At 37.6% G+C, this 18664-nt stretch overlaps 1 protein-coding gene across 2 annotated transcripts in view; it reads left to right on the forward strand.

The window, feature by feature from the left end:
• Window positions 1-18640, forward strand: part of unm_sa1614 (un-named sa1614) — a 46501-nt gene extending 27861 nt beyond the window's left edge. For both annotated transcript variants that reach the window (XM_055184252.2, XM_055184253.2), the window contains 14 exons: window positions 1230-1363; window positions 3178-3269; window positions 4003-4189; window positions 5009-5094; window positions 5569-5684; window positions 6043-6110; window positions 7169-7276; window positions 10599-10830; window positions 10907-11095; window positions 13586-13649; window positions 14012-14073; window positions 14164-14342; window positions 15793-15915; window positions 17306-18640. In XM_055184252.2, the coding sequence (XP_055040227.2) occupies window positions 1230-1363; window positions 3178-3269; window positions 4003-4189; window positions 5009-5094; window positions 5569-5684; window positions 6043-6110; window positions 7169-7276; window positions 10599-10830; window positions 10907-11095; window positions 13586-13649; window positions 14012-14073; window positions 14164-14342; window positions 15793-15915; window positions 17306-17380 (1715 nt within the window). In that variant the 3' untranslated portion in view covers window positions 17381-18640. The remainder of the gene's footprint in view (window positions 1-1229; window positions 1364-3177; window positions 3270-4002; window positions 4190-5008; window positions 5095-5568; window positions 5685-6042; window positions 6111-7168; window positions 7277-10598; window positions 10831-10906; window positions 11096-13585; window positions 13650-14011; window positions 14074-14163; window positions 14343-15792; window positions 15916-17305) is intronic.
• The last annotated feature ends 24 nt before the right edge of the window (window positions 18641-18664 follow it).

An 18664-nucleotide genomic window follows, 5' to 3' on the forward strand; every position in this document is an offset into this window, starting at 1 on the left:
AACAAGGGTACTGCATGCTTTAATAGCACAGCATCATGGTTTTTAAATAAGGCAGTCTACCCATTAAAATATTAAGATTAGAAAAATAAAATATAAATTCTCGTATTTCATTAATTGTATAATTGGCTCTGTAAGTGTTCAGAATAATAATCAATGTGAGTTTTCAAGCAAATCTTAAACTTTGACATTTGTTTCCAAAAATGTTTAATATTTGATTTTATTTTGCTTAGTACTATGTTATATTTAAATATATGCATTTTCCCCAAATTTGCATCTTACAGGGCATTCAATATATACATTTTGTATGTGTGTTCCTGTAGCTCACTGGTAGAGCTTTGCATTAGCTATGTAATAGGTTGTGGGTTCTGATAAAAGTCACTTTGGATAAAAGCGTCTGCCAAATGCACAAATGTAAAGAAATCATCTATCCCTCCATCCATTACAATGCTCTACCAATTGTGCTATAGCAACACATAAAACAGTACATTTCTGTATTTTTATCAGTGCAAACAAGAGCCAAGCAGATGCTTTGAAATGGCCCTATCAGCAACCTTTTTTGGTCCCTTTGCTTTTTCTGCTTCTTTAATTAGCTGTCTTTAAACCAAATTTAATTAAAGTAAAACCCACGCACAGAGCCTTCATGATATATAGCCAGATTTCCAATAAGAAGTGTTGATGATTTGGCTGAAGGGTTTACATTAACCCCTGACTGCAGCTGGTGTCTGCATTATGCTCCAGAAGCATTTTGACTGACTTCCTTTCAAATGAATGAAATTACTAAGGGGCGGGTTGAAATTTACAAGGCCACCTATTGGTCATTATTTGTAAGAATCAGAAAATAATAGTTTCCATGCACAAAGACTTTTAATGGGTAATCTAACATATAAAGACATATTGAATAAGCTTCTGTCTATTTGTGACCCAGTGTGTAAAATCCCAGCTAAAGTATTTATTTATTTTTGGAGATTTTCTCCTATATCCTCCTATATAATGTAAAAAAAAAACATCCTGTGAAAATATAACCTTGATATCTTTAATATTAACTGAGTAAGGTTATGTCAAAGATTGAAATTAAAGTGAAATCAATTATTAAAATCAAACTTTGATGCTCCTAATCTCAAAATTAGATTATGAGACTTTAGCCTGGATTTCACAGACAGGGTCACATTTACTGATTACTGTATATATATATGAAGTTATAGACTGATAATTGCATATTATCTGTTTAGATCCGTCTTGGATCTCCATAAACCTGGGAATCCTGACATGCATCGAGTGCTCAGGGATCCACCGGGAGATGGGTGTACATTATTCACGCATTCAGTCACTTTCTCTAGACAAACTGGGCACTTCAGAATTGCTGGTAAGCTTTTATAATGAACAACAACATTGATTAGAAAAATTAATGCATGCACCGAAAACGGTTGTCTTCTATCTATTGTAAATTGCTTCTAAAATATGCTGAGTTGTTTTAACACATGGACAAACCCAACTGTTGGGTTTAAATTAAATTAACCTAAAACAGTTTGTTTCAATTCAAAAAAAATCCGTAGAAATGGCAGCTGCGTTGCCGGTAACTTACCGTAGATTTAAATTTATGTTTTTTATTGGCAACATTTTGTTCAAAGTTAAATGAACATTAAACATTTACAAGTCTTTGTCTTTACAGAGTAAAACTAAAAAAACAGCATCAAGCAAAACATTCTGGGAAAGAAAATCAGAAGCAAAAAACAGAAAAGGTTGATGATGATTTCTGGTTCCCAGAATGCTTTGCATGAGGCTGTTATTGTATAGTTTTATTCTGTAAAGATAAAGACTTGTTAATATTTAAAATTTATTTAACTTTGAACAAACTCTTGCCAGTAAATAACATACATTTAAATCTACGGTAAATTACCGGCAACCAGCTGCAATAACATTGTAATTTCTACGGAATTTTTTTACAGGGTAGGTTTTTTCAATCTGTGGTTGAGTGAAATTTGGACATTTTGTCGTTTAATTTAAACCAAAAGCTGGGTTTGTCTGTATTTTACAATTTATAGAGTGTAGCATATGAGGAGCTCAGAAGCAAAAGGTGCTAAATGCCACCCACCCCTGTCAAAAATGAGATAATTATATTAAAGGGATAGTTCACCCAAAAATGAAGATAATGTCATTAATGGCTCACCCTCATGTCGTTCCAAACTCGTAAGACCTCCGTTCATCTTCTGAACACAATTTAAGATGATTTATGTTTGGTCGGAGAGCTTGTTGACCCTTCATTTAAAATCTACATACTGTATACTGTCCATGTCCAGAAAGGTAATAAAAACATCATCAAAGTAGTCCATGTGACATCAGTGGGTCATGTGTTGAAGCATCAAAAATACATTTTGGTCCCAAATTTTAAAAATACAACTTTATTTAGCATTATCTTCTCTTTTGCGTCTGTTGTGAAACGTATGCGCGAGACTAAAGTCACTTGCAGTGACGCGGATGACGTGTTATCCTCAGACAAGTTTTTTTTCCAAACTTACAGCGTGCGCCTCCCTCAGACTGTAAACGACGCCCGGACGCACAAAAAAACAAACAGCTGGGGCGCACCAGATAACACGTCATCAATGCTGAATAAAGTCATAATTTTTGGACCGAGGTGTATTTTCGATGCTTCGGCGCATTCTGGCTGGCACACTGATGTCACATGGACTACTTTGATGATGTTTTTGTTGCCTTTCTGGACGTGGACAGTATACAGTATGTAGATTTTCAATGAAGGGTCAACAAGCTCTCGGACTAAATATAAAACATCTTAAACTGTGTTCTGAAGATGAACGGCGGTCTAACGAGTTTGGAACGACATGAGATTGAGTCATTAATGACATCATTTTCATTTTTGGGTGAATTATCCCTTTAACTCAATGCTTTGGGCATGTGTTATACATTCATCAAATACTTTCTTCATACCAGCTTTACCCCAGCCTCAGCCAGTTTAGAAAAACTGGTTTGTTGGCAGAATCCATTGAGTCTGATAAAAAACGGCAATTTACAAGAAAACATGTCAGACACACTAAGGGATTGGCATCCGAGCTCTTTATATATAGATGCTAATTACAGTTTTTAGCTCTTTTACAATATCACACCATTTTTCAGATTCTCACACGCTGATTTATGGCTTTCTTTCTCTCCTTTGCACTTTAGTTGGCAAGAAACATGGGAAATGCAGGTTTCAATGATATTGTGGAGGCCAATCTTCCCAGTCCTTCAGTGAAGCCGTCAGCAGATAGTGACATGTGAGTGATAAGCAGCTCTGTTATTGCTTTTCACACTGCAGAAAATGATGTCAGCCGTTAGGACTCCCTGTGCCCTTGTAGCCTCTTTTGATGTGGTTTGCATTCCTTACTGCTCCAAAAATTTTCTTCTCAATCATAATTTTCCCCTGAAAATTTCACTGGTCATAACCCTTCTTACACAATTAACACGACTGTAGAAGCCGCAAAGCTGTTTGAAAGTGAGTGCAAGTATAAAAACATCAATGAGAACTTTAAAGTTGATCAGATGGATTACAGGTGATACTAGTTGTGAACAATAGACCTCCACAAATATTTGTGAACCTGTCTGTGAAATCCAGGCTAAAGTTTCATCATCTAATTATGAGATTAGGAGCATTAAAGGAAAACACCACCGGTTTCCAATATTTTACTATGTTCTTACCTCAATTTAGATTAATCCATACCTTATCCATACTTAATCCATATCTTTTTTCAATGCGTGCACTTAATCTTTTTACAGCGTGTCGTGAATGTGTTAGCATTTAGCCTAGCCCAATTCATTCCTATTGAAAAACAGTGGTGTTTTCCTTTAAAGTTTGATTTCAATCTTTGACATGGCCTCACTCAGTTAATATTAAATATATCAAGGTTATATTTTCACAGGATGTTCTTTACATTATGTAGGATGATTTTAATAACAAAAAAGACAGGGTCACATATGTACTACAGTAAGCATATGTGTGTTTGTATACAGGGCTGTACGTAAAGACTTCATACTCTCAAAGTATATGGAGTGGCAGTTTGCACAACGTAGTGGCGGCTCACCAGAAACGAAGCGTAAATATCTGCAGGATGCTGTGCACAGTCGGGACGTCTTCAGACTTTTACAACTGTATGCTGAGAAAACAGACCTAAGTTTACCACTGCCATGCCCTCTACAGGTCAGAAAACACATGGCTATGTTTTGGTTAAAGGGACACTCCACTTTATTTTTGAAAATATGCTAATTTCCAGCTCCCCTACACTTAATTTTTTTATCATTTTTGAATCCATTCAGCCGATCACTGGGTCTGGCGGTAACACTTTTAGCATAGCTTAGCATAATCCATTGAATCTGATTAGACCATTAGCATCACGCTAAAAAATAACCAAAGAGTTTTGATATTTTTCCTATTTAAAACTTGACTCTTCTGTATTTACATCTTGTACTAAGACCGACGGAAAATTAAAAGTTGCAATTTTCTAGGTCGATATGGCTAGGAACTATACTTTCAATAGCATGGAACTATTTTCGGCTGCTGCGTAATAACATTGCGCCTCCTGCAGCCATGTTACGGCAGCAAAATCCTTGATTATTACGCCAGAATGAGAGTACAGTTCACAGTCATATCTGCCTAGAAAATCTCAACCTTCAATCCTCCGTCGGTCTTAGTACACGATGTAACCACAGAAGAGCCAAGTTTTAAATAGGGAAAATATTGAAACTCTTTGGTGATTTTTTAGCGTGATGCTAATGGTCTAATCAGATTCAATGGATTATGCTAAGCTATGCTAAAAGTGGTACAGCCAGATTTGGAGATCGGCTGAATGGATTCCAAAATGGTAAAAATAAAATTTTTAACTCTAGGGGAGCTGGAAAATGAGCATATTTAAAAAAATGGAAGTGTCCTTTAAGTACATGCATATTTATAACGTTTTATGGATATTGGAGTTTCCCTAGACATTTAGTGAGTCTTAGTGATTTCTTCTTCTTGAAACAGGAAAAGGGCGAAACTGCACTACACCTAGCCGTCCTATTGGCTGACAGGACATCGCTGCATGTGGCTGACTTCCTGTTTCACAACTGGTATGTGATTGTCATGGCATTGTTATTTTGAAAATCTGTTACAAGTGTGCATGAATTACATTTACCGATACTTCTTTTTACATTTATTTCTTAGGATATAACCTGATGAATCGGTTTAAAATCCTGTACTAGGACTGAAATAACAAATTCTGTGTCATTCATACATCAACTTTACAGTCCGTTTAAAAAAATCTTTCTCTGGAGGTTGAAGTCAGATGTTTAGGAATGCTGTATTGCTTAATAGAGGAAGTGGAGAATATGTGTCTTGTCCGAATTCTTAGCAGCTGGAACAGTTTAGCCGATGTTAAAATGCTCCTATGGGGCGTCTGACTTAGCTATCTGTAGTTAGTAGTGTTTTGTGTGGCTTTAAGAGTCGTAAAGGGAGAATGAGAATTGGAGAGCTATTAACCTAATCTTACTAACAGATACAGATATTTATTATCTTTGTTGCTTTTCTCGTGTCTCCTGTTTTAGTAATAATCTGGATGCACAGACTATGAAGGGAAACACTGCTGTGCATTACTGCTGTCAGCACAATAAAACCGAGTGCCTTAAACTTCTGCTCCGAGCCAAGGCCAACACACATATCAGTGAGTCACGCTCACTCAACCACTCCCAACAAACTCCAAAATTATATTTTTAACACTTCATGGTGATATTTGTTGTTGTATGGTAAGAAAACGGCACATATACTGCTCAACTATCCAAGATATATAACCAATTTTCTCAATATTCAGATTTTTTGCAACTTGTTGTATCTCGGCCAAATATTGTCCTATCCTAATAAACCATACATCAATGGAAAGCTTATTTATTCAGATGATGTGTAAATCTCAATTAAAAAAATGGAACCTTGTGACTGGTTTTGTGGTACAAGGACATATATTTAGAAGTTAAAAGCAGAGCAGGATGATGGTTGTGTTTATGATAATTGCTGTTCTGTGATAGAGAATGAAAATGGAGAGACAGGACTGGACATGGCTCGCAGACTAAAGCACACATTGTGTGAGGAACTGGTGAGTCAGTCCATACACTTTAAAACTCCTAAAACAGACATTTTTAGAGCATTTGCATGGGTGTATATTTGAAGAGTTTGGTTCCAAAACGCAATAAATCCATTTTGACTAATTTCGGTAAAAACGTGCTTTCTATACCAAGAAAGTGACAAGATAAAAGCCACTATTTTCCGTTACAAACTTTCACATAGCATCTTTAGGTTATAATTGCATTAAAAATTCTATTTATTATAAAAACTGATTTTTTTTCCAAAATGCTATAAATCTATTGAATCAATATATAAATGTGCATTCATCTTTGCCATGTTATATTTATTTAGTTGACTAGTGGTATACACTGATAAAAAATAAACATAATGGCATTAATCAAAACACTCACTTTGTCATATTAAGAACACTGTCATTGCTGCTTTCATACTTGGGACGTCGCCATTGAACTTTTTTGACAGCGATCAGCTGTAAAATGTTTTGGTCCTGCTCGATTTTCATTGACTTCAAATAAAATAAATGAAAGTTTTTCATAAGATCCCCTGGGGTCAATGTGTTAGCATGACAGAAGCTTGATACTGTCGGGAGAACAAGCAACAGCCGACATATTTCCTTTGCCCGAGTGGTTTTTTCCCCGCCACAGAAAACCACCACAAGTTTATCAATGCCATCAAAAGTATTATTTTGTTTTTGTTTGTTTTTTGATCACGAAGTACAAAGTATATGAGGAAAACTAGGATTCTGTGTGTTTTCAATGTGCCACCATTGTTGTTTACAATGCGTGGAATGGTGTGCTGAGATTTATTGCATTCTGCAGAGAAGGGGGAGTGGCATTTATTGCGTTTTGGGAAAAAAGGGAGAAAAGATGACAAAAATAACACGGCGGATATCGGATTTTGCTTGAAATTAAGAATTTACTTTTTAAATACTGACCAGATACAATACTGATTTTGTGGTAATTTTTTTAAATAGCATCTATCGTGTTTTGTAACCAAACTCTTCATTTATATGTATTGGTCAAAAAGTTCTATTGACAGCACTGATATTGTCATATGATGTGATGTGTTTAGATCCACCAATCGCAGAACAACCAGTTCAACATGCACGTGCATGTGGAATATGAGTGGAGACTGCGGCAGGATGACCTTTATGAAAGTGATGATGACCTGGATGACAAGGTGACCAGAATAGTGCCATTACAAGAAGGCATGTCATCTGTAACTTAATGGGTTAGTTCGCCCAAGAATGAAGATTTTTGTCATTAATTGCTCACCCTCATGTCGTTCCACACCTATAAGACCTTCTTTCATCTTCAGAACATAATGTAAGATATTTTTCATAAAATCCAAGAGCTTTCTGAGCCCCCATAGACAGCAACGCAACTTTTAAGGCCCAGAAAGGCAGTAAAGACATCATTAAAATAGTCCATGTGGTTGGAGCTGATGGCGTAGTAGACAGTGCTCCGAAGTTTGGTGCAGGCGCACTTCCGGCGACCCGAGTTCGATTCCCGGCTCGAGGTCCTTTGCCGATCCCATGCCCCTCTCTCCACCCTGTACTTTCCTGTCGTCTCTTGATTACTGTCTGTCAAATAAAGGCAAAATTACCCAAAAAATAAATAAAAATAGTCCATGTGACTACAGCGGTTCCATTTTCATTTCATGAAGTGACAGGAATACTCCCTTTGTCAGTGTGGGTTTACTCCAGGTACTCTGGCAAGTTAGGTGAATTGAAGATAACAAATTGCCCCTTCCCCAACCGGTGTATTGATTAACTTGTGTAGATCAACTTGTGTTGGGATTAACCGGTTTTGTCTTGAATATAGCCATAGATGCTATAAGAAAAAATAATTAATGTAAATAATGCCAAAACTTTCATTCTGGGGTGAACTAACGCTCTAAAACCTTATAACTTATAAAATAATCAGTCATTGAGAAAGTACATAAAATAAGTATTCTACACTTCACCTTACCCGGTTCGCAACATTAAGCTAGCTTATAATAATTATATTTTGTTTATATTTCGATGTCATTTAAACTTATGCCCACTTAAAGGAAAAGTTCGGTGTTTTACACTTAAAGCCCTGTTTTCAGATTGTTTATGATGAAATAGAACGGTTTTGACTGAAATTTGGACATGTGGTGCTGGCCCGAGAGTTTTCGGGTGTTTGTTGTGTCACCTCTCACCTCTATGGTGGGTGCGTGGGTGCACTGGAACAGTCCTTCCTAAAATGCATTAAACTTTCGTTTACAAAGACATGAAACTCACCAAGCGGTCAGGGGTGTTCACTGATATGCTCACACAAGGATCGCTGCAAAAGATGCTTTCCAAAAGGGGTTTTAGCATTCGTTGTAATTTGTGGACCCATTTTTTCAAACGCCTCACACCTGTACATTCTTCCGTGCAGAGCTTAATGCATTTTAGGAAGGATTGTTCCAGTGCACCTATACAGCCATTTAAGAGGTGGGGGCTGATACATCAAACACACAAAAATTCTCGGGCCAGCATCATATGTCCAAATTTCAGTCAAGACCATTTCATCATAAACAATCTGAAAACAGGGCTTTAAGTGTAAAATACTGAACTTGTCCTTGAAAATAAATCTGCAAGTTACTTGAAATTTAGAATTTCAAGCAGAGATGGCGATAGAGAGGCAAAAGTTATGGATTGCCGCTTTAATGGTCAAGTGTGTGTTTTAAGCGACATCTAGCTGTGTCCACAGCTCACCCCTCAACTTTCGAAACTTAAAGAGAAGCTACAATAGCTGCCAAACTAGGACAAACATGTAGTCGTCTGAGCCAACGTAAACATGGCGCCGACTTCCATGTAAGGTGAACCGCGGTGTATGTAGATAAAAACCGCTCATTCTAAGGTAATAAAACAATACAGTTAATTATGTAAGGTGTTTATACACATAATAATAAAGTTATGTATATTATAATCCATTTCTGTCAAGAGATCCTTCTAAAAGTCCCACGTTGCACCTTTACGAACAAACTTGCATAAATTGCTAACAGTCAGAGCATGAAGGGGGTCGCACACCGGACACCAGCTCAGCACCGCGTCGAGTCGCGTCTATGACAACTCGAAGGTACCGTAAACCGGAAGTGCACATTAAATAGCGCAAGCTTTGTCAGATAGCGTCTACTTCAAATTGCAAAATATACGTTAGCAGCCATTAGCCTCTTTCACACAGTAATTCTGGTAAATTACCATGAATTTACCAGAATGAATTTACCAGTAAATACAAAAATGTGCTGTTCACACACGCAGTGGCATTCCGTTATTTTACCAGTAAGACATCATTCACACATCAGTATCAAAATACCGGTAAATTCGTTGAGAAAGCGGAAGTACCTGTAGCATGCCGCTGGCTCAGTGTTGTATTTGTAAACAATCCACGTCGTTCATATCCACGGTCCGTATTTTGCGGTTTTCACGTCTGTGGTAAACAGTCACGAAGTTGCTCATGACCAAACAACATTGAATGAGACGACGTCAAATGGAAAATGCGTTTTTAACAACAGTTTGCACTTTAGGCTTCACAGAGGGCGTGCTAAGGACGTCGGCAATTCGGCGGTAAGCTGTTTTAACCATTTTGGTGAAGAAATGTGGACGTAAACTTCAGGTGTGCTCAACTTTCAAGCAGCATGTGTGTGGAAACGTCCGTAAACAGTGCGGGGGTAAACGCGTCATCTGTATTAAAACGCTATGATTGGCCCGAAGCGGTCTGACGTCGTCCGTTCTAAATGCCGGTAATCCTATAATTTTCGTTCACACATAGCGCTTACCGGTATATTACTGGTAATCTTACAACCTGTCTTACTGGTAAATTGGGAGCACTGATTTACCGGAAAGGTTCTGTTCACACATGATCTGTTAACTGCAATTTACCAGTAAATTACCAGTAAAGACTGTATGTGTGAAAGGGGCTATTGTTAATCGTTATTGATTTGGGACAAATATGATGTTATTTAATGTTACAAACTATGTGAGTGCCGCTCTGTAGAGCGACAGGGATTTGAGCAACTTCCTCAGTCGTAGCTGGACGGCGCGCACAGGCGCCACCTGTCGGCACCGGTGTGTGTATACTCATAGAAACCAATGTGTTCGAGTTTTTTAGAACGGCACGGTGCTGCGCGGCACTGAGCTGCGTGTCCTGTGTGCGACCCCCTTTAGTCACGAGTCATGGAGGGGAAGTTACTAAATCCTTGCTTTACAATTGTGCAATAAGCAAAACCTAAATGTTATTGACTAATTATTCGCAAACCAGTTTAACTGTCTGCACTGTGATATCACTTCTGCCAACCACTTTGGCAAGTAATCAGATTTGTTTTAAGACCACATGTCAACATTGAAATGATAATCAAATGGAGAAGCATTGAAAATGTGTGGTGTTGTTTAGCACTGCAGAAGGCGTGCGCAATAAAACACATATCAGCACATGCAATTCATTCTCAGTGAACTCTAGTGTAGGAATATGATTTTTGTATTTGTTCTCAGGGTCCGGTAAAGAAGGAACGCATGGGACGGCCGTTCAGCCTGTATCACAGCAGCTCTGCCTCTCAGGGTGCCGGAGGGGGGCTGTTTAATGTTGGACGGAGGCTGGCGCTGGTACGAGAAGGCAGTCGGAGGGAGGTGTACGCTACTCCTAATACTCAAACCCGAAGCTTGGACAGTCCACCTCCTCCACCCCCTTCATCGCCCGCACCACCGCTTCCACCCAGAGTCAAAGGTGAGCAACATCTTCTCTCTCCCCTCCTCATCTCTTCTCAACGCCATTTGGTTTACACCCCTCGTGTTCTTTCCAGCTCCAAACGTCCCTCCTCCTCCTCCCCCTCCTATGAGCTCACCAGACGACTGGTCGTCCCATGAAGTCAGCATCAGCTGTAAGAAACGAACCCCTCCTCCCCCCCTTATCATCCGACACAAGCGCACGTATTCTGAGCCCTCCCCTCAGATGCCCCACAGCCCACACTCTACACGACAAGGATCAGCATGTATGTAAGAAGTATCACTTGTCAAAGGATGTTTGATTTGTTTTTGCAGCCTGCTGCGCCTTACAATTTTTTGCAGGAGTACCTGAAGTTGAAAAAAAGCAGGCCCGGCGACAAGCGGCAGCGCACCGTCTTTTAGTCTGCATTTTAGCGCCTTTTCAAGTTCTTCAGAATATATTGTGGCCAAGATGGTAACATTAACTGATAGATGACATCTGCATAAAAACTTTTACATACTGTGATGCGGGAGCAGGCTACAATACGCTTTCCTATTCACTGTAGGGCTGTAACGATTAAATCGCGTGTCGCATTAAAAATCGTCTGAAATTGATTCTGAATCGCAAGGCTGCGATTCTTTGTTTTATGCACAGCTTGTGCGTGTACTACGGCAGTTGGTCAGTAGGACGTCCTTATCAACCTAAAATCATTATGAGTCGGAGTTGTTTATAACGTGCATTTAAAAAAGCAACACTTGTTAAATAAAAATAATTCAAAATATTCTTTATTATCATGAAAATATCTTTGAAGAACAGCGATATAAATATTCCTGTAGACATTTCCTGGAATAGCGTTTGTAATGCTACTTCTTCTGTGGCACAAAGGGAAGTTTCTGCATGAGAGCGCCCCCTGGCGTTCGGGTGTTTCGGGATTTCACCGTAATTCATTAAAATTCATTCATTGAGAAAATGCGCATTTGCACGATTAATCGTTACAGCCCTAATCCACTGTAAAAAAACATTCACCCCTTGTTTATCTCCAGTTCTTAAAGGCGGGGTGCATGATCTTTGAAAGCCAATGTTGACGTTTGAAATCACCTAAACAAACATGCCCCTACCCCAAAAGTATCTGGACCTTTTTTGATAGACCCACACATACGCAACCCAGGCAAAGATGTCGGTTAGTAGACACGCACCTTACTGCTGATTGGCTACAAGTGTGTTTTCCAAAGTGTTTTTCAAAAAAATCATGCACCCCACCTTTAACACCTATTGAAGACATACTTTAAAACCATATCGTGTTTGGTAATATTATTTCCATTAAATGGAAATATATTGTGGATGTGGCATTAGATGAAAATGCAGTCATGCACAGAATATATAAAATGTCAGTACACAAAAGTAAATGCATGCAGATGTTAAACAAATATTTTTAATACAGTGGAATACTAGTAAAAAATCCAATCATATTAATAAAAATAAATTTCAATCAGCCCCTAATATCAAAAACTTGGAAAGCACGGATGAATTCCACACTACATTTTTGCTCCCCCTAAGAAGGGCTCTTCGGGAACAGGATGCCACTTAAATTCTCGCTCCAGTGGCGTTGTTTTTATTGCTCTATTCTCCAAGTGTATTTTTAGCTGCCACACAATGAGACTTGCGCAACTCAGTACACAGTCAAGAGCTCTCATCAAGAAAGGGAATATAGGGCATAGGGATTTTAATTGGATCACTTCCAATTATAATTGAAAAATTGAAAAATAGTTAGAATGCACATGGGCTAATTACAATATGCCACAAAATTAAGGAATATCGGTTTTCACATAAATAAGCTCTCGTCTAGTTATCCCGATGCTCCAAAGAGTAATCTAGAATTATCTACATTTGCACGTTTTCGAGAGTTTTTATGATGCAATGTGATGCTGATGTAAACGATTCTACGTTGATGTATAAAAATGAAAGAATCTTTTTAAAAAAAAAAAAACATAATTTAAAGGACCTATAATGCACAGTTTTATTGTAGAATAAATAAAATGCATCCATAACATATTAATAATCCGAATTTGTATTTTATCCGTGTTTTTTTTGCAAAACATACATTCCGAAGCATATTATCATAATTTTTATTCTATTACATTTCATAAATACATGTGTTCGTTTTACATTTATATTTAAGTACATTAACATTCTTTTACTCAAGTAAAAGTACACAATTTTAATGTAATTAGGTATTAATTAAATTTTAATATGCAATATTAAAAAATACACAGTATGATTGTATGCTTTAGAATGTAGTGAAGTAAAATTTTTCCCAATACAAACATCCTAAAGCACAGATGCTTGGAAAATGTAAGTAATGTAACTAAGTATTGTCCACCTCTGCTATCAAGTCCAACTAAATTCAATTTAAGCTAATAATAGTCAGTTTTACTGGCATTTTCGCAGCAGCCGCTATGAAAACCAGCTATTTTGTTGCACGTTTTGCCACTCAACCGGGCGAGCTCTCGCGTGGTCACGTAGAAAAGTGACGTCAATGCATACCCTCTATTAGATTCAATGGATTATGCTAAGCTATGCTAAAATGGTACTGCCAGACCCGGAGATCATGTTTTTACCTGTTAAAAACGCATTCTGTGTGATGATGGACATTAAGTCTTGCTCTTTGTGGGTGCAGCCTTTAGAAAATGCTTTAAAAAAATGTGTATCCTCCAGTCACAAGAAATCTGGTTTACGAAAAGTTTATGTTTTATTTTCTCTTATTTTATATGCACAGATTATGCATTTCCGACAAGTTCCAGAAGTTTTGGTGGTCCAGAATCACCTTTCCAGAAATGTGTGTAAGTTCTTGGGCTTTTGCTGGATTCATATAACTTTTTTTGTTGGTTGTTTGGGGAAAAAATGAATTACTTAGATATTAAATACATAATAACTGAGATATTAAAGAGATCTCATCTGCATTTTTTTCTAATGGGTACAACCACCATATTTAGTGTTGTAATTTAATGAACATAATTTAGTGCTGTACGCAACCATATTTAACCATATTTTGATTCTTCTCAATCAGATTTATATGTGTGGTACATGTTTAAGGGAATAAGTTCACTCTGTTGTTTGCAATACAGAACAATAATATTTACCATAACAGTTAGTGTATTGTATTTCCGTGTATTGTTAACAATCATAGCACTTTTTGTTTCAGCTCAGGTTCTCCAAAATACACCACGTCCACTCTCAATTCCTTATCTGAGCTCCCAGAACGAGGTAAGTGCTTTTTCTTTGGTTAACTTCGCTTTTTTGTTTTTGGTTAATGAGTTTTACTCATTATCGCCCTTAATGTCTCTCACCATGCAGGCTTTTATGCAGATGGGGAGAGCAGTTCGTCACACTTCCTGTACCAAAGCCCACAGTCTGTAAGCAGCGTTGGGCGCCATACCCCAGCCCTCTCTCCAACCTCCCCTCGTTTAGAGACTAACGGAAGCTCCTCTTCCGCAACCTATGCTATTCCTCACCCAATGCCTAGGAAAAATCTGGTATGTTATGATACTCTAGTCCACTCATCATGAGCATTATGTAAGATGGGAATATTTATAAAAATTATTTATAAATTATCCATTTAGTGCACACACAAAGCATAATATGATTTTTAGCAGTCATAAAACTGTTATTTAGTTGTTAGTTACCTGAACCGGGCGGCGCCGATTTAGGATATTTACTTACCTTCAAAATCTTCCCTTTATCCGGTTCTGTGAAATTGTCCAAAACAAATTGTTCATAAATCCCCAAAAGTCCAAGGAAATGGAATATCCAAGCCTTTTAATCCAAAACGATTTGTTCATCTCACAATCTTGAAGTTTCTGACCGAATTACGATATAAATACTGTATACAATTAGTTCACTAATGGACATTCCTTCGAATCTCACTTTTCATTCACGATTTATAATGAATATATTCGGATGTCACGTTTATTGTGCAACGTCTGAGGAACAAATACGCCCCCTTGTGGAATTTCAGCCATTCCATAAGAGGCTACGACTTTTTTTAGATATTGTACTGAAAACAAGACAAAAACACCAAGAAAGTCATTTTTTGCAGTGTATACTTTGTATCATTGTTTGTGTGGCTCTCTTGCATCTGCAAGTGACTTGTTATACACATAGGTCGCAGACGTAACATTACTTAACAACTTCTGAGTGAAGTATTAAAGCACAAACAGCAAAGTTTACCTACACGCAAAGTTACAAAAATAGCCAGCACATCCAAATGTGTGAGTTTGTGTACGCTTACTACGTTGGCGGGCGGATGTGCGCGCTAAAGGTACGTGTCGGTTGTAGCTTTGCACGCTGTTTTTTTTCTTGTTATTTCATTGGTGGGTGTCATTTAAATGATATGTAACAGATATACTGCCGCCTGATTTACTGGAGGTGAATGTAGCAAACATCAAAATATGGCCAGTGGATTTTTTATAGATAGACAAAAATATTGGAGGAATTTGGGAAATGATTTAAAGGGGAAGATGGCAGGAAAGAATGCTAAAATACCCATCAAACCTCCCGTTTTTGACGGGATTCACACGTATGTTCAAGAGACAGCTGGAAAACAGGCCAATCTTAACATAACACTGACTGTGACTTTATAGTTGAGATGTATGCCCCAAACATTAAATGTTGTAAATGGGCATATAAAACATTTTTGGATCATTTTTGCAATTAATAAAGCCACATACCTTCTATGTAGCTATCAATTTAACATATTACTTCAATGCATTCTTTAGCACCTTTAATAAAGTCATGCTGGTGTGAAGTGCTTTTCTCAGTAGAATTTGCAGAAATGAAATTTTCCACCCAAATCCACCCATGTCAAAAAAGTCACAGCTTGTTGAAGGCGTTTCTTGACATGTTCTTCATACTTGTGGTTTTTGATCAGATATGAACTAAAAGCAACATGGTTGTTTTTTTGTTTCTCCCCTATATGGCATTCAGACAAAACCCAAGCTGAGGCGGGTGAAAGCCATGTATGATTGTGTGGCTGATCACCATGATGAACTCAGCTTTATGGAAGGTGATGTACTGGTTGTACTGGGAGAGGAAGATGCTGATTGGTGGGTGAGTATATGACAATTCAAAAACACCACTCCTCATACATTACTCATATTCAAGCATTTTTCATTATTATCAGTTAAAGGGATAGTTCACCCAAAAATGAAAATAATGTCATTAATGACTCACCCTCATGTCATTCCAAACTCGTAAGACCTCCATCTTTGGAACACAGTTGAAGATGTTTAGATTTAGTTCGAGAGCTTGTTGACCCTTGTAAGTTTGAAAGAAAAAAAACTTCACAAACATGTCTGAGGATAACACGTCAGATGCATTTCTGCAGTCACGTGACTTTAGTCTCGCGCATGAGCTACACAACATACGCGGAAGAGAAGACGATGCTGAATAAAGTCGTAATTTTTGTTATTTTTGGACCAAAATGTATTTTTGATGCTTCAACACATTCTAACTGACCCACTGATGTCACATGGACTACTTTGATGATGTTTTTGTTGCCTTTCTGGACATGATCAGTGTACCGTGCGTGGATTTTCGATGAGGGGTCAACAAGCTCTCGGACTAAATATAAAACATCTTAACTGTTTTTTGAAGATGGAGGTCGAACGTGTTTGGAACAACATGAGGTGGAGTCATTAATGACATTATTTTTGGGTGAACTATCCCTTTAATACTTTCTGTCAACCAGTCATCAAAACAAAATTTTTACATAAAGGATGCTTACATAAAGACGTACTTATGTATCGATTTGAGTGATATAAAAGACATGGAACCAGTAGAGCTATGTATAAAAATGTAGTTTAGATCACAAAAAACAACCAATCAGAAAGAAGTGAATCATAAATTTTGCAAACGCCTGCATATGTGACTTCTTCCACTGCCAGTAAATACAGAAAAAAATTTGGCCACTTTCCTTGTCGTCAGTCCTTTTAAGTTTCAAGTTCCTTTTGAAGCACGCTGGCATAAATGCTTTGGATGCCTTGTTATGGTTCAAGATGGTTTTGATGAGGGAGCGTCGAGGTTCTTGTTAGCCTTTGACAGAACCATACTGTGACTGCAGATGTATTTTGAAATCTCAGATGGAAACGATTAGAGCAAAGCGTTCTGGGTAAAGGTTTTTATTTTGTGTCCATACATCTCAGGCTTATCTCATATCATGCAGACACGCTTGTACTGTAAAAAATAGCCTCTTAACTCAATGGTACAGCATTGTGTTAGCAGCACATAAAATGTATGCATTGTAAATCTCTAGATGAAACCGTCTGATGCACATTTTTCATGCATCTGCACCTTTTGCTTCCTACTTTCATTTGTTCAGAAAGCATGCAACCCCCTCATAACATATTACATATTGCAATGTGCCGCTCATTCATTTAATTAAATTGTATATGTGCTCCTTCCTTGACTTTAACCAGAACCTGTATTAACTCCCTTTCAGCATGGCTACATCGAGAGACAGCCTGACAAATCAGGCCTATTTCCAGCGTCGTTCGTCTCTTTGCTCTCCGAATAAAACCTGCCAAAGGAGCTGATATCATAGCATGGTCGACTCTACTGCCAAAGCACCCTGATAAAGGGGGCTTCTACCCACAAAACTCATCTTGGTAACGAACAATCAGCAGAACAAAGCAACGTACACAGACCCTTCTGGAGCGCCGTGGGACAAGTTGTTCTGTGCACACAACTTCATAGTTTGCGGTTGACCAGGCCTCTTGCACATGGAAATCATACCCTGTGCCATCCACTGAGGGTAACAAAGAGACAGTCAGGCTAAACCGAAACCTCCCGTAGTGATGTATTTCTCATCCTTTATTCTTTAAATACACAAGATGTGTTTGGAGAGGCGCATGTCAGCTGTGTTTAGTTAAACTGAAATGTGAATAATCATTTGTGGCACATCCACAAAGTTGTATTTGGATTTCAAATGTGTGTCATTTTTTTGAAATGACATATTAAAGCTTCACACCAAGTTTAAGCTGCTGTTAAGTAATAGAGTCAATTAGAACGGCTTTTAAGTGATAAATCATCCGCAACAGGGTAAATTAGTGTCCGCGACTGAATGAATTATGGATGTAATATGGTCGGATTCTAGAATCTAGGTCGTATTTCACACGCAGAAACAGACTGGTTAAATGGTTATGTAAGTGGTTTATTGAAGACACAGACCACAGATTAATCACAAAACACAAATCATGAACATAGATGTGCACACACCATGCAATTTGGCCATTAATCATCACTTTCAGCTGTATTGTTTATAACTTCACTAAAGTGCTTTGAGAATAGAGAACTGCTCTATTCTCGTTTTTTTCAACATTTCTTCAATCATGGCACAGCCAGGGAACATGTTACGTGTTGTTTTTATGTGAAAAGTATGTAAACAAAACATATACTCCTCAGATACTGGATCTTAGACTCGTCCTCAATAAAATCTCCAATAGTTTTAGGTGGCCACTTATTTTTTTACTTACATTAGAGGAACTTAAACAGTATATATACTTAAATGTATTTAAACAAGTTGAAATAATGTTTTTTTGTTGTTGTTGATAACGAACTTGAATGGAAAAGGGGTCTTGTGGGATATTTATGTTTTGTGTATGCCAATATAAAATCATAGGCTTATGTTTTTTCTGCTTTTTATTTATTCAACATATATTTTTATTTTTAATAATGTCATAATGGGTACCCTAAACTGTGAAAATACAATTTTAAAATTGTTTATGCTTTGTTTATGTTTACCAAATAGAGAATTAAACACTTTGTGTTTCATTGATTTGATATTTACTCAGAAGTAATC

Source organism: Misgurnus anguillicaudatus, chromosome 14 (genome assembly GCF_027580225.2).
Source record: "Misgurnus anguillicaudatus chromosome 14, ASM2758022v2, whole genome shotgun sequence".
In the NCBI taxonomy this organism is placed as follows: domain Eukaryota; kingdom Metazoa; phylum Chordata; class Actinopteri; order Cypriniformes; family Cobitidae; genus Misgurnus; species Misgurnus anguillicaudatus.